The sequence below is a fragment of the Polistes dominula genome, unplaced genomic scaffold, assembly GCF_049000335.1.
Source record: "Polistes dominula isolate Pdom_NZ unplaced genomic scaffold, Pdom_raw_medaka contig_79, whole genome shotgun sequence".
Lineage (NCBI taxonomy): Eukaryota > Metazoa > Arthropoda > Insecta > Hymenoptera > Vespidae > Polistes > Polistes dominula.
Genome location: NW_028300916.1, coordinates 3,294,592 through 3,311,490, shown reverse-complemented (window position 1 = coordinate 3,311,490; position 16,899 = coordinate 3,294,592). Strand labels below are relative to the sequence as shown.

At 31.8% G+C, this 16,899-nt stretch overlaps 2 protein-coding genes across 3 annotated transcripts in view; both read right to left on the bottom strand.

Moving 5' to 3' along the window:
* Nucleotides 1-4,833, bottom strand: part of LOC107074300 (Limpet) — a 29,198-nt gene extending 24,365 nt beyond the window's left edge. The window contains exon 1 of one of the 2 annotated variants that reach the window (XM_015335613.2): nucleotides 4,730-4,833. In XM_015335613.2, coding sequence (XP_015191099.1) covers nucleotides 4,730-4,818 — 89 coding nt within the window. In that variant the 5' untranslated portion in view covers nucleotides 4,819-4,833. Of the gene's footprint in view, nucleotides 1-1,657; nucleotides 1,894-4,729 lie in introns of those variants that run through there. The other variant, XM_015335609.2, reaches the window with a different exon arrangement.
* Nucleotides 1,818-16,630, bottom strand: LOC149033086 (uncharacterized). The gene is made up of 3 exons (XM_089170665.1): nucleotides 15,590-16,630; nucleotides 12,759-12,843; nucleotides 1,818-1,952 (listed from the first exon to the last, which is right to left on the bottom strand). The coding sequence occupies exons 1-3, from the start codon at nucleotides 16,628-16,630 to the stop codon at nucleotides 1,921-1,923; spliced, it is 1,158 nt and encodes a 385-aa protein (XP_089026791.1). The 3' UTR covers nucleotides 1,818-1,920.
* Nucleotides 16,631-16,899: the final 269 nt, after the last annotated feature.

The following is a 16,899-nucleotide window of genomic DNA, read 5'->3' as shown; positions in this document are numbered from 1 at the left end:
TTACACTCGTGCCTGGATTTAAAGCTCTTCGAAACGAATGAAAATCGTTTGTTTTGACGCGAGAAGACAGACAACGCGAGTTTGGTAAACGACGACGTTAACCTACTAAGAACGGATGACACTATTAAGAAAATCATATTTTCATCTGACAACATTCTAAAGATCTTCTTCCTGTATTATATTTGTTCCCTTTTTTTTTTTTTTTTGACATCATACTCTTTCGTATAATATATATTCATTTTTGTATAGAATTCTTTTTACTTGAATGATCTCTATATACTTTGTCCCTGTAAGTATACCATGTAGTTGTAATGACGAATTATTATGTCGACAAGTTTTCTAAAGAAATATTATTATCGTTATTATTTGAAACAATTTATCTGTATGTCTTTTTTTTTTTTTTCTTTTGAAACATTTATAAGCAAGCACTTATTGAATAAATAAATTGTTTAAGAAAGAAAAAAAAATAAGAAAAAAAAACGAATATACACATGAAATGATGTTAAAAACTGGACAAATATTTGCGAGTAGTAAGTTGTTATTCAAAATAATCTCGTGTATTCTGAAAAGATGTAGAAAAAAGATAGCAGACAGAGTTAAAGTTGCTTATAGCGAGTGTCGAATTGTGAACAGCCACGTGAGTTGATTCGTTCGGTTGGGTCGTACGTTTAGAAAATACGAAATAAGATGATGCGACGGATACATAAGCCGGGTAAACGCAAGGTGGACACGAAATACATACTTTCGCTTTCTTATTTCCTTCGGTCATGGTCTCCAATGTGAATCACTGCTATTTATATACTTCTTTACTCCTTATGCATGGTAGACGACGACGACGACGACGACGACGATGATGGGCTTATACACACACACACATTTAAGCTTGCATGCACGTTCACAATCGTAATACTAAACGTTTCATTCTACATATCACGCATTGTGGATAGTTATTACATATCCTCGTACACACTTACAACATGTATATGCTTACGAATGCATTCGTAGAATCGGATAATCTAATTTGGCGCCATGTACGATTCGTCAAAGGCATTCCTTCCTGACTCGCGTTTATTTTTTTTTTCCTTTCTCATCATTCCTCTTCTACTTCTTCTTCTTCTTTTTTTACTTTTCTCATTTCTTTTCAAGGAAAAGAGACCGATAATTCTACGGTCGTCGGGGTTGCTTGATTGAGAAACGTAAAAGGAAATGAATCGTTACGTCTGACGTGACTACTCTCAAAAGGGGGATGATAAGATTAAACAATTAATCCTACGAACGAGATCATTTTCATTGTATTCTTCATCGCAAATGTGAATCAATTATATTTGATATATTTTTTCTTTTTTTCTTTCGAATGAACATTTAGATATTTTATTATTTTCAAGAATTGTTAATCCTATGAACAACTAATACACATTCATTTTTTAAAATGGTAATCCTGCCAAAAAAAAAAATCGTGATTACGTAAACGCTTACGTGTTGTTAATGTAACGTTTAACATCAAGATTATATTTGATATAAATAAGCAACGATGTCTGTTAAAGATTATCGATAGGAAGAAGTCACGTAAATTGATGTTCAAAAAAAAAAAAAAAAGAAAAAAAAAAGAAAACTTGATAAAGAATAAGAAATTATGAAAGAAAATGTAAATCCTTACAAGATTGAAAGGTTATCGTTGCAAGGTTCCTCATAAGTGTAGGTAGATTCCTTTTCGATCGGAGGTGCACCAATCGGTGATGCATTAGGAAGCATCAAAGATGCAGACCTTCGAGGTCCTCGTCTTCTCATTGCAAAATTTCTTTCCCTCGAAGGAAATCTCGGAGTTTTCTTCTTCATCTCCGTCAACTCTTTCACCGATAATCGATCTTCCCAAACCATTTTGTTTCTTTTTTTCTTAATTTCCTTTCAAAAGTATGTTTATTATCCTTTCGGAGTGTAGTTCCTCTCATCTACTAGAAGAAGAAGAAGTTGAAGAAGAAAATAAAGAAACACACGATTCCCCTTTGGAAAATGTTCAAAGACTGGCTGAACTACTTGAACGAGAACCGTGATCGTTCGTGGTTAAAGTTAAAAGAAAAAGTAGAAAGAGATATAAAATAACAACACACCAAACAGAAGGGTTTAACACTTAAGAAAAAAAAGAAGAAAAAAACGAGTTATATTTATAATAATATGCTGTTCACACAACTCGATATTGATAACGAACAAGCTTGAAAAGGAAACACGCTCGGACTGTTCCGACCTTCGAGAACGTGATAAAACTGAAACAGATAGTTGAATGTTTTAAGACAACGCGGCCATTTCCCCGTTCATTCCGTACTACTGATTCCCTAAATTGAATTAACTATAATGTAATAATAGATTTGCTTACATAGAGACATTTTACCTTTTCCGTACTAATTTATATCAATTTATATATATATATATATATATACGTCAATCAAAACGAATAACTTTCACACGAACTGTCATCGTCAAACTGACTGCACCGTCGTCGTCAGTAATGCACGACAAATACACAACAGGTATTAAAAACGAGTGTCTAGTTCAAAAGAAAGGAACGGAGAACCTTGGAACTTTGGACTCTTCCTTGTTCACAACGGACAACGAATATAATGTTATTATAATGTATAATACACCTCTATATTACGTCATCATGCGTTACGTTTATGCCACGAGCATATAACCTACTTTGAATTCAAAAAAAGGAGAAAAAAAGATATTAATGAAAAACAAAAGAAAATATTTGGTCTAATCTATATAGAATATATATATATATATATCATTTGACGCAAATTGTTTTTAATCGTTGGTAAGATTTAATGATTAAACGATAAAGTTTCGTTTTATCACAACACATATAGTATATATATATATATATTACAACACACCTGTCTCTACTTATCGACGATAATATACGTTCAATGAATAAATAATTTCTTGATTATTCACACATTCTCTCTCTCTCTCTATCTAATTAATTTGAAAAAAGTATAAATAAATAATAATCCTTATTTAATGATTTATTACAAATAGAGGTGATTATTTGAAAGTTTATACGAATATCGTATGGATTTCTGATTGAAGATTAGATTTTATTATGAATACGTGAACACGTTGAACCCGTTCTAAACGAATATATATATATATATATGTATATAACACACCGAGTACGGAATAACTTGCCGACAGATGATCTCACATCAGAGAAAGCTTTATGTTGTATGTTCTGTTGTCCGACATTGAATCGGACTTTGACCCTCTATTTCAATCGAAATCATTCGTAACAGTGAAAGATTCTATCTTAAATGTGATAAATCTCACGCTAAAAGTATATTAACAAGTTTAATATATTAAACACTTAACACGATTTATTATTATTATTATCATCATCTTTTTTTTCTTTTTTGTTGTATCTAAAAGGATCGCAATGTTATAATAACAAATTCATTTTTATTCGATATTTCTTATCGATAATTTTTCAAAGAATAACAAAATGATATTCAACGACACGACGACGTTTCATTAATTGCAGTTTTATTTTTTGTAAATAGTTAAAACACGGTTTTTCGTTTGATTTGATTTGGTTTGGTTTGATTTGGTTTGGTTTGGAATTGTAGACGATCTAGACTGAATAACTGAACGTTTCTGAAACACAACTTGGTTGAAAACTCTGTCGATAAGACAAGTTATCGAAAATAACTATGTTATCTCGAAATTGAGCGCGAGCTGTCACACAATCGGAATGGTCAGTTTGTATTCTCGTTAAAGTAAGAAGAAACATCCTAAAAAGCATCTGTCGCATTAGATATGTATTTTATATATATATACATATGTATCTAATGTATATATTCAAAAGACGATACTGTTATAACACAAGTTATACACATAGTAGTGGTACATAATGTATGTATAGTCATCATATGTAGATTACGAAAGAATAAAAGTCGGTCTTTTGAGATTTAATGTTTAAATGTATTTTCCTCAAAATACGAGCCCCATTATATTTGAAAGTGACGCATGCAACATGGAATTTTAACTCGACGCGCTACTTTACTTTCCTGACGCAATCTTTTTCATACATTTGAGTTTTTCTTATTTTTCTTTTTTTTTTTTTTCTTATTTTGCTAAATTATTTAAGCATAATTTTTTAGAAAAAAATTGTAATAATCCTAATCCAACTTTAAAATGAAAGTAGTATATCTTTTAAATGTTCTTCTTCCATGTACTATCGAACAATGACGTTTGAGTAATGAAAGTATTTGACAAAGATCGATTATGGAAAACGATCTTTCAACCTATAACGAGATCTAACCGTGAATAAAATAAGCTTCGAAGTGTATGTTACGGGTTTCGCGAACATGAAGAATCCTTACTGTCACGTTTTAAACTACTAACCGAGTTACTAAGATTAGTTACCATATGACAGTAGTTCACTTTATAGAAACACACACGCACCTATTTAACAAAATTATTCGATAACCAATAAAATATATCGATAAATTTGATTTATAACTTTGACAAATTTATCATCACTCTATATAATAATAATAATAAAAAAAAATAGAAAAAGAAGCAAGAAAATGTAGAAATAACTAAATGTACGTGCATTCTCTTTCTCTCTCCTCACAGTGTTCAGGACTTAAAACATAAATTTCTTTGATTTAACACTCTGACACAACAGATTCTTCCAAGCAAACGACACACGAGATCAGCAGCTTTGACTCACCGTGCAGCAAAGTAAGCAAGATCTTCTTTACGTTGGTCGTTTTCAAATACGTTGTCAGAGTAGTTGGAATTTTTCCATTCGCTGCCCATCTTGTCGAGGAAAATTGAAGATTTCACGTGCACATATAAGAAACACGTGCTGAGCACGTGGTAACGCAACAAGCATTCGCGCACTCACGCACGCACGCACGTCAATAATATACACACGCACATACACACACTAAGAAGAAGAAAAACACACACGTAAAGTTTCTTTCTTTCTTTTTTTTCTCTCTCTCTCTCTCTCTCTCGCACTATCTATTTACTCTCGTTAATAAAATAAAAAAAAAAAAAACAAAAAAAATACGAAATTTAAACGAGAAGAAAGGTAAATATCAATAAACTGCGAACTCTGTGTCAAATACAACGAAATTTATGAACTTAAACGCATTGTGAATAAAAAACAACAAAACAAAAAAATAAAAAAAAGAAGAAAATATAGAAAATAAAGAAAAAAACGTCGAGACCTATGATCGAACGATTTGTGACTTTCTTTCTTTCGTGCGAATGACTTTTATCGACGGTCTACTATTTGTCCCGATAGCGACGAACGACCGACCGGTCGTCGGTCGATCATACTCTAAATTTAGCACACCACGCGAAGAAGAAACGTGTGTTTGTGTGTGTATGTGTGTGTGAAGCATTGGTAACCACGCAACGCGCAGGACAGATCGGTTTCTTCTCCCACTATATCTTGCTTTTTCTTTTAACTATTTCTTTTCTTCTCTTTTTCCATACTTTCACTTTCCTTCGTTGTATATCCCTTCCTCCCTTCCTCCCTCCTTCCCACTTTAAAAGCACATATACAAAGGAAGAGAAGAAAAATATTAAAGAAGATGGAGAAACGCAACTTGAAATCGTCGGATTGACCGCTCAAACTTTTCTGAGCTCGTTCGTATTCGTGTTGATTCGTTAACTTCTTTACTACTGTCTCTAGAATTATTGTCAATGTCAGCTGATTGAATTTAAGTATTGAATTTCTTAACGAGAATTTAACGATCATAAATGTGTCCATAATTATAAAAATGTTCTAAGTCATGTTATATATCATCTTTTGTTTTGAAATATTTAAACATATTTATATTTCAATACTATATGAATTTTAATTTAATATTCAAATAACAAATATTATTTTTAACAATTCATTTTGGACAATATCGTGAAAATTATATTGAATGTATTTAGTTGTGTAAAATAATGTGGTATCGTATAATAACTGATAAATTCATTTTTTTTTTTTTTAATTTTTGACTTAAACCACTTTTATAATTATGAGCACAAATATTAATGTTTCTATATATTTACGCTGTAGTTTATTAAATAAAAATGACATTTGATTAATTTGATATATACATGTGCATGTATATATGTATTCGCAGGAAATATATATTATCATATAGCGTTAAGAAGACATATCAGTGTGAAAAGGAATTCTTGGTATTCCGTTGACCACACACACACATTTCCTTTTTAACCCACACAACATATTCTTCTGATTATATTATGAACGAGAGAGAGAGAAACGCGCATGGTATGTTTCTTTGTTTATTCTGCATAAAAATTATACCACAAAGTGTCGACACATATGAAATTTTGATAAATGTTAACATCCTTCTTCTTTCGAATTTCTAGCTATCATCTTTTCATTTATTATAACTTATACACAAAATATGTTTTTGTCGTAGAAAAATTTGAATGCTAAATATTTCAAAATATGTCCCCATTTTCTCGAGGAATGTGTATTAACCACCCCCTCCCCGCCTGGTCGTAAATAAATACTCGCGTGCTTGCTTGCTTGTTTGCGTGCGTGCACGCGTGCACGAGAAATGTGTCAGAGGAGCACCACATTCGTGATGCAAGTAAACAAGGAGAAATGAGGGAGAAATCGTGCCAGACTTATTTAGCACAACAAACTATTATATATATATATATATATATATATTTCAAAATATCCGTCCACTAAATGTTAATGCTCTTTGACGAAGTTACAAAAGCTAAATTCTCTTCCCTTTGAATATATTTTTATCATACCACTGATGAGAGAGAAAATTAAATTTATAATAAATTGAAATATAAATGATATATATCTCATTTTAGAAAATATTTGTAAGTATAAAAAAAAATAGAAAAAGAATGTAGTTTTGCATTATTTAAGATTGAATCATTCACTGTGCGATAAATGCACAATGTTAATGTTCTCCGAAGACAACATTACAAAAGCTAAATTCTCTTCCGTTTGAATATATTTTTATCATATCACTGATGAGAGAGAAAATTAAATTTATAATAAATTGAAATATAAATGATATATGTAATTTTAGAAAATATTTGTAAGTATAAAAAAAGAATTTAGTTTTGCATTATTTAAGATTGAATCATTCTTGTGTGATAAATGCACAATGTTAATGCTCTCCGAAGACAACATTACAAAAGCTAAATTCTCTTCCCTTTGAATATATTTTTAACATATCACTGATGACAGAAAAAATTAAATTTATAACAAATTGAAATATAAATAATCTATGTAATTTTAGAAAATATTTGTAAGTATAAAAAAAATAGAAAAAGAATTTAGTTTTGCATTATTTAAGATTGAATCATTCAATGTGCGATGAATGCACACCAGTGTCATCAACACCTGAAAAAGAAAGATCAAACCAACCGTGTACAGTAGCTTCCCAAGGTTAACAAAATGAACAGAGAAAATGAAGTTTAACGTCGTATAAAAAAAGTAGAATATCCAAGTGAAGATATAAAAATATCATGTGGAATACTTGGAAAGGTCTCTCAGGTTTCGATTTGTTTGTCAAATACCTTACGGCTTCTACGCTAAACGACTTAGCCCAAGAGCATGCCCACCCTATTTCCCCGTTGTTAATAGGGCAAGCACGATATTTACTAGAAATGTCACCGAATACCCTTTTCTTACTAATCTCAAATTACAAAGGCTTATGAACTTTGCCAATACGTCATAAGAATTATTCATTTTTAATGTATCATACTCTTATAATATCAACTAAACAAGAATTTACATCCAATTAACCCCTTAACGCAGAATTCTTATATATACACATATACAGGGTGATATATATATATATATATATATATACAGATCTTATATATATATAATTAACCCATTGCCGCAAATGACGGCTATAGCCGTCCGATCTTCGTATTTCTAAGCACGATCGTCAAATTAAAAGTGTGCGGCAACGTGTTAATTAATTAAAATATAAAATTATAATATAAAATTAATTAAAATTACAAAATATTTATAGCAGTACAGAACACAAAACGCCGCTCGAGTTAACTCGAGTGTGCAAGTTAAAGGGTTAAGTAATATCTTCTTTGAATTTAATTAACAAAAAACAAAAATGTACGAATAAACGATAAAATAAAAATACAAATACAAATACAAATACAAATTATTATTGATAATAAAAAAGCAAATCTAATCATCTGTTAAGCGAGCGATATCTGTCGTTAAAAAATACTTTTGTTATCTATTTGATCTTTATCTTGGTGCGTGATATTTTCCATTTGATTTGAAATGACTATTAAAATATGACGTTATACATATATATATATATACTAGGAAATATTTATTTTGTAAATATCAATGGAACAAATCTTACATTTTAATATATATTTGTTGGAATGAGACAGGAAAGAGTGTCTCGCACCATAACACCTTCGTCGCAGCATGGAGTCTAAAGTATAAAGGTGATCTCACTCATAAATGCGTGGGTGAAACCTACAGAGGGTATTCGAGACTCACCGTATTTGCACACCTGCGCAACAAGCACAACGTTATATTACGTCGCGTAATAATGTCCGCAAGCAATTATCTCACAAAGACCGCCCTCGATAGACAATAGAAAATTTGCTTTCTTCTTCTTCGTATACATGTAACATCCAAGAAAATGATCTTTGATATAGTATTTTTATAATTAATTATTTAATAAAACTAAACTGTGATTTCCATTAATAACGATATAAAAAGAGAAAGAACAAAGGTTTAACCTTGGGTTGCGTCAGGTTTTTGATCTAACTTATAATCTCATGAAATGTTGCAGCACGTGCATGCGGGAGAAGAAGATAGTCGAACGACTACTTTTAGTGATTCACTCTATACAACGAAGAAGACTATTTGGGTTACTCTTTGTAAAACTAAAATTTCAGAAATAGGCCAAAGGAAACCTTTGTTTAATCAAACGATCAAAACGAAAATGCGGAAACAAATTCTACGAAGAACGTACAACAACAGCTTACGTTAGAACAAAACCATTTGCTTTGGTATCATAATAGAACAAAGTTCTATTAATAATTTGACCATTTAAACAAAGTAAAGTGTGTTATCAAATAGAAGAATGGATAGTATACTAGTAAAGGATGCATTTAGGTTGAAACGGACGTTGTAATATTCATTTACATATGTCTGACGTTATGGTTGTACGTTTATGGACGTTTCAATAAGACTTTGCAATCCTCCAAGTTATACGATCGAACGATCCTTTTCTTTCTTAGCTTTTTTTATATATATATATATATATATATACAGGGTGATCTGTAGCTGGTGGTACAAACGAAAAGGAAGTGATGAAGTACATGAAAAAATAAATTGAAAATATAGAATAAATATTTTTCGTTGAAGGCATTGTTTTCGAGAAAATCGACTATGAATTTTTGCAAAGTAAGCGTGCATTTGATCATGTCTCGTTGTAACAGACCTACGAGCTTTTCGGTAATACCCTACGAACTTTTCGGAAATACCCTACGAACATAACGAGACGTGATCAAGTGCAAGCATACTTTGCGAAAATTCAAAGTCGATTTTCTCGAAAACAAAGTCTCAAACGAAAAATTTGTATTCCATATTATCGATTTATTTTTTCATGTACTTCATCACTTCCTTTTCGCTTGTACCACCAGTTACAGATCACCCTGTATATATATATATATTCTTCAATTTGGTTCACCTTAAAAAAAGAGAGGGGAAAAAAAAAGTAATTCTATTGAAATATTTACACCGTAATCCTTAGTCAATGTTTCACGTTGTACCATAAACATTCGAAAGTTAAAACGTTTAAGGTCTCGATACGATACTCGAAACATTTACACTGGAGTTTACGTCTTGTTTTGTATCTCGAGTAATCGGTGGATTCACTTTCACGTGCCGTGAAAGGAACGATTCGATGATGCGAGTTTCCTTATCGATGTCCGCTATCAACAAGCACGAAAACGTAAATACCTGCATCACTCGATTCTTTCTTTTTTTGGAAGGATTTTTGAACTTTACGATTATATTCTCAAGGCAACAAATTTTCTATATATATATATATATATATATATATGAATATAGAAAACAAGTTATGATTTTAAAGTGGTGAAAGGCTTGGATTTATGAAAGTGACTTTGAAAATGCTAGAAACAATCGTATCACGATCTCTCAGCTAATTTACATTATATCTAGGGTCTCCTACTGCTTTAAAGACAAAACTCGAACTACATCTTCTAAGGTGGAGTCCTCTGACTCTGATGAATGCTATCGGCCAAACGAAAATAGGCAGTTAGATACTACAATGCTTTTAAAATTGATTTCTCTATGACGAACGAGCAACGGAAAGGCAAATGAAAGGAATTGAGGTCGACCTGATATCGCGAAAACGAACAAATCAATAATGATGATCACCTTTTTTTTCTTATCATTATTTTCTAATCATTGTCTGTAACCCAATTTTCTTTCGTTTTTAGAAAAAAAAAAAAAAAAATATATATATATATATAAATTATATATAAATTAAAATATATATATATAATATATAAATATATAATATATAATATAATATATAAATATATAGTTTAATTATTATAAATAGTTAAATATATTATTATAATATATATATAATATATATAAATATATATTATAAATAATAATATATATAAATATATATATTATATAAATAATTTAATTATTTATTTTTATTATTAATTATATATATATATAATTAATTAAATTAATACAAATATAAATTTTGATTTAAATGTATTTTACACTTTAAAAAAATATGATAAACTTAGTATATAAAGTAAAAAAAGAAAAAAAGATATATAAAGCATAGAAAATGTAGATAAACGAGCGTGTAATATCCAAGTTACATGCTATTATAGTGGATTAAAATCAATTAGATGAATGATGGACAAGTAAGAAACAACGTGTAGGACTGACTTGTGGAAGCATAACTGTTACTATTTATCACATAAACTATCAATACTCATCTCGGCACGCAGCGTGGGCATCTCTCGATTACGCTACCTCAACACAACATCCTTGTAACGCTAACTGTTTCTAATAAAACATTAACAAGAGATATTATATACGCCTTTCACCTATCTTTCTAAATTTATTTATTTATTTTTTCTTTTTTTAATTTATACGTTCCAAGCGAAGAAAAATTTCAACCACGCGATCCTTCGAGATCTTCCTCGAAGAATTTTCATTTTTTACTTTTCTATTACAGAAATAGATACGTCAATCAAAATGTAGTATTCCACGTATCCTAAATTTGAATGAGAAATATGTTAATATACGTCACATTTAAACTACCACCCGTCCAAAAATTTCTTTTAAAATGTCAACGTTTTATTTTTATTTCGTGCTATACAGTGAGTGAAAGAGAAGAAAAACAAAATGATACAAGAAAAAGAATAAGAGGAATCCGTTATAAATCTTCAAGTACGAAGTTACGTACTATTAGACATTTACGATCTTGTTAGATAATATTAGATAGACGATGGTGTGTATGTATAGCATATATATATACGTTTTAAACTAAACGATTGTCAATTATCGATGCCAACAAATCGATTTGCCAACATTTTACACGCCACGATATAAATGACATATAAATAAATGATGATATAGGTACATCACGAGATATTATTTGATCTTGCAAAGAGATGAAAAATCACATTAATCTTTTCTCTATGAAATAAAATTAGATTAAGAGACACCACGATCTCTTTCATTTTCTTATCCTTTTTCTTGTCACGCTATTCCCCTTACCGAGCAATTAATTCGTTATTACCGCATTGCCGGGTTGTAAGTCACGGAAGGTAATTACAATGGTTGGTAATTTCTCCAGCGTTCAGTTACACAGCTGGGATAATGGGACATCATTTTTTTTTTTTTTTTTTTTGGTCCTTTTTCCTTCAACACAATTTCAACACCGATTCGAATTATTTTCATTCTGACATAATGCTTCCTAGAAATATCTCTTATTAACACGTTCTATGCCACGTGTACCACCGGTGGTACACTCCTAGTAGCACAAGATATTGACAAATATTGAATACACGTGTATTTAATATTAAAAAGACATTAAATCATGTTTTAATATTAAATAAACATTGTATTCAATATTTTTCAATATTTTGTGTTACTAGGGACGTTAAATTTGACGTCCAAGCCACGTGTACCACCGGTGGTACACTTACTAGACATATTTATTTAATACACTGAAAATCAAATGGCCTGAAAGACAAAATCAAAAGCGGAACGTGTTAACGCTTTACTGATCGATCACGAATCGATACATGCGTACGATTAATGTATATTCATTATAATATAAAATCATCAGTATGAAATTGAATGGATGTAATGAAACAGACGATCGATTACGAGAACCGAGAACGATTGAAATTTCAAGGAAAGTCCTTTGCTGATACGACGAGTTTAATCGAGAGAAACCAGATACTCTTTTAGCCAGCATGCATTAGCAGCTGTTTTCTCAGTGATCGGTATATATCGTAAGTAGCAGGGAAATACATGGTTCGATCGATCCTATAGTTTCTTGCCAAAACAAATAAAGGTAAGCCGACCTCGTAAACGGTAAGTCGACAATTCGTCAATTACGATTTTTTATTCTTCGAGATAAATTCAATAAAAATGTAATGATGATGATGATGATGATGATTATGCGACAACTTACCTCCAAATGTGTGGGGAAAATCCAGGACAGACGTCTCCACACTGAAACATGGCTGTCCTTCCTCGACGTCCGTGATCAGGACACCCTAACATAAGATTCGTTTGTTAATTTTCAATTATTTATTTTTATATATATTTTATATATATATTTTGTTGTTGTTACTTTTCTTTATATAGTTGCGTATAGGAAAAAAAAAAAAAAAACATCTATAGTTTATTCTCTCGCTAGACCGAAACAAATCGCAAAAGTATCGTTCCAGTGATTCGTTCGAAGAAAATGGCGTTGCGAATCAATTGCAAAAGATCGGAAAGCTTTAAATCCTTGTCTTCCTACGCGTTACCGTCTACGCGAAACAAATACTTTTGATGATTTTTTCTTGTTTATTTTGTTAACTTTTTCATTATTGTTTTCCTTAATGCAAGATAGAAATGCAATGAAGTTTTGGTGTCTAAATTTTTCGACGTATTTAGAAAAAAAAAAAGTAAAATAATAGTTACGATGTCGATCGTTCGTTCATTCGTTCATTCGTTCGTTCGTTCGTGCGAATCGGTAAAAGCGGAACGCGTTCTACTTCAATGTATACGAACGTTTTTCTACTCTATTACCTTGCTTTAATATTATGGAAAATGATCATGGATGAGCTAACGAAAAACATTAACACTTTAATGGCCGCACGTCTACGCAGTCAAACGGCTCCGTCACGGGCTCCGGTAATATTTTACAAGAATTAATTTAAGAAAAAAAAAAAAAAAAAAACTTTATTGTCATTCACGAAAAAAATTAACATAAAAAAACAACAAGAACAAATTTAATTTTATATAATTTTAAATATATCCAAAGTTATAAATATAAATAATAGTCAATAACGATTGTTCCAGCTGTCACACCAACATGTTGTGTGAGCGGCGGCCATTAAAGTGTTAAGATGTTTTAAGTAATTCTAATCTAACGTTTCAATATTGTCACGTGATTTGTCAAGAAAAAAAATACAAATTTCATTCCACATTAAGATATATGGTTATATTTTGTCGTTGATAGGCATAGGTATATGCTAAGAGTATTGGTAATGTTTCAAAATATAATAAATATATATATATATATATATATATATATATATATATATATTGTAAAGAATGTGTTGCTCCGTAGCAAATCTAACATAAAGAACTAACTAACATAAGAGAGGAATCCTGTGAGACGAGGTGGGGTGTTGTGTGTGTGTATGTGTTGTGAGAAAGCAAGTGAGGCGAGGCAAGTCGCGTTGGATGCGTTCAAGAACCTTCCGCCCAACATATATGGTTGGGTCCGCCCACGTGGAACGACTTGTCGTCGACGATATAGCCAAATATCGCGTATACAACACGCGAGTGTATATACAAACGTTCACGCAAGTATTCATTTTATTCTACGATATATACATATATAGCGATCCTAAATAATCATCTCTGCCAAAACGTATCTTGGCTTATGCCTAATTAACATATTATATTCTTTTTCTTCTGCTTCTTCGTTTTTTTTCTTCTTCTTCTTCTTCTCCTTCTTCTTCTTCTTCTTCTTCTTCTTTCTCTCATCTTTGTCTTTCTTTCATCTGACATGAGTCACGATCGAAAAGACCCCGAGGTCTTCGTCATCTCCTCTTCGTCATCCTTTTTAACCATTAATATTTTACATTTATCGATTATTGGAAATATTCCCCAATACTCATCCTCTTTTTAACTAATAAGGAAAAATAAAAACACAATATGAATATTATTGGATTGGTCATTGAGTCCTTGCGGGTTTTTTTTTTTTTTTTTTTTTTAAATTACATGGCAAACCTCTCCCGTGAAATTACCATATAAACCTATATACATATATATAAATGCGACTTACTTTCTTTTGTATTTTGAAAAGATTAAACGTGAAATTTAGTTGAAAGTTGAAATCTATTAGATCAAACGAACCAATCAATACTTTAACTCTCTCTTAAAATAATGATGATGATGATTATTATTATAATTATAATCGTTACAGTGATAATTAGGTTTGATCGTTAACAAAGCATAGAACAACTCCTCGTCGATGTTCCATAATAGAAAGGGTTCACTTTTAAACTCGAAAGCAACTATAAGAAAAGATCTTATCCTCGACGTTGTTTCTTACGTGACGTGGCTGTTCCACTTATGGCTCGTTCAATGACATTCGCAGGACGCATTGGCCAACGAACGAAAAGTCGCATGCTGTGTCGAGACCGAACGATAGTCGGTCCTGTATAACTTTTCAAGAGTAAACATCTTTGTCAAAAAATACAAAGAAATGATACCAATTTCAATGCTAATACAAAATATCGATATCACCGGGGATTGAAAGTAAACAAAAAAAAGAAAAGTAATATAAATTTTTCATTAGCATATATTATATGTTTATCATAATTTTTAATTATATCCAAATTTTCTTACATATTATAGAAATATATATTAGATTTTTTCGCAAACACACACGTGTGTCCGTTAATAAAATCTCACTGATGAGAATGTGAAAATACGAAAGAGGTTGAAAAGAAAATTTAGTTCTTATTTTTGTATCGCGAATGAAATGAAAATAATGAAACACCGTAGTAGAATATAATTGGGTTACACTTTGAGGGTCCACTTTCGTTCGATCCCGAGGGCCCCACCGTATATTATTATTGTGACAATAATTATTCCATGCAATATCCAGTAAAATAAATGGGCCATTCTTTAGTTATAACGAGCCAATATTTATCTTCTCCAACGATTAATAAATATAGCTTCTCGTCTCTGTACCATAACTGTCCGATCGAACGCAATAGACTCAGAAAAGTGCCATACCCCTTCACGATAATTCCAAAGTCTTCTCGAGGGAGTAGATCCATGGGATATTCCTGGTATTAGACCATCTCTACGAGAACCCTGCCATAAATCCTGTCGTTCCACGTTGTCGTCGTGGTTGTCGTTGTCGTCGTTGTTGTCGTCGTCATCATCATCCTTGTCATTTTTCAAAATTGCCATCACCTTTTTCTTATCTTCCTTCTTCTTCTTCCTCTCCTCTACCAGTTTTTGTTCCTCCTCATTCTGTTGCTCTTTCTCTCGTTTTCTCTCATCTTCATCCTCCTCGTAATCCTCAGCAGCACTATCATCGTCATCGGTATCGTAACGTTGCGAGGATAAATCGGATCTTTTCCTTCGTTCCGAACAAAAATCTTGCATACGTCGACGTCGTCTACAATTATCCGAAATATTTGGACGAATCCTAACTACAGTCGTACCATTTCGTTCACGTGTCGCCGGTCTACAACCCTTACAATTGGAATCACGATTATCAATAAAGATTCGTCGACCATTCGTCGTCCTGCGTATCGACGAATCATCTTGCTCGATTTCGTCACTCTCGTTATCCTCGTCGTCATCTTCGTAAGTATTGTCAAATCCCCTTCCTAACAATCCTCCCTCCGTCCTTCTACTTCTACCATTCTCTTTAAGATATCTAACGGCGAATAGTCTGTTATCCTCTCGCCACGAATCCTTTCGATCTTTCGTTTCTTCAAAATTGTCTTTTTTTAAATCCTGCTCCTCCTCCTTCTCCTTCTCCTTCTCCTGCTCCTGCTCAACTCCTCCTCGAGAATGTCTTTCAAATTTTTTCCCTCGAGCATCCTCTTCATTGACTTTTTTGATCGTCGAACCGTTCGAGCCACGAACTCTCGAATCTATCATCGCATTTTTTCGATCCTTCCAAGGATTTGTACCGCGACTCGTTACAAAATTTCTACCCGATTCGACGAAACGATCGTCCAACGAATTATTTCTTCCTCTTGATTCTTCGTCGTTTAAATTCCTTCCAACGTTGCAATAAATACCATAAGAATGTTCCATTTCAGATTCGACTTCTCGATCCTTGAAAGAAATTCTACGTCCTAATGATGGACTTTCTTTAGGTTCTTTCGATACTCCTCTACGTACAGGACTCGTTTTAGATTCGTCCTTGAAAGAAATACTCGTTATAATTCCGCGATTTTGATTATCAGGTATACGTCTTTTATCAGCAACGATTTGATCGTCACCGAATGATATTTTAGTGTTAGAAAATCGCGTACGTTCTCTGGAAGAACGTTTATCTTTATCTTCATCCTTGAATGATATCT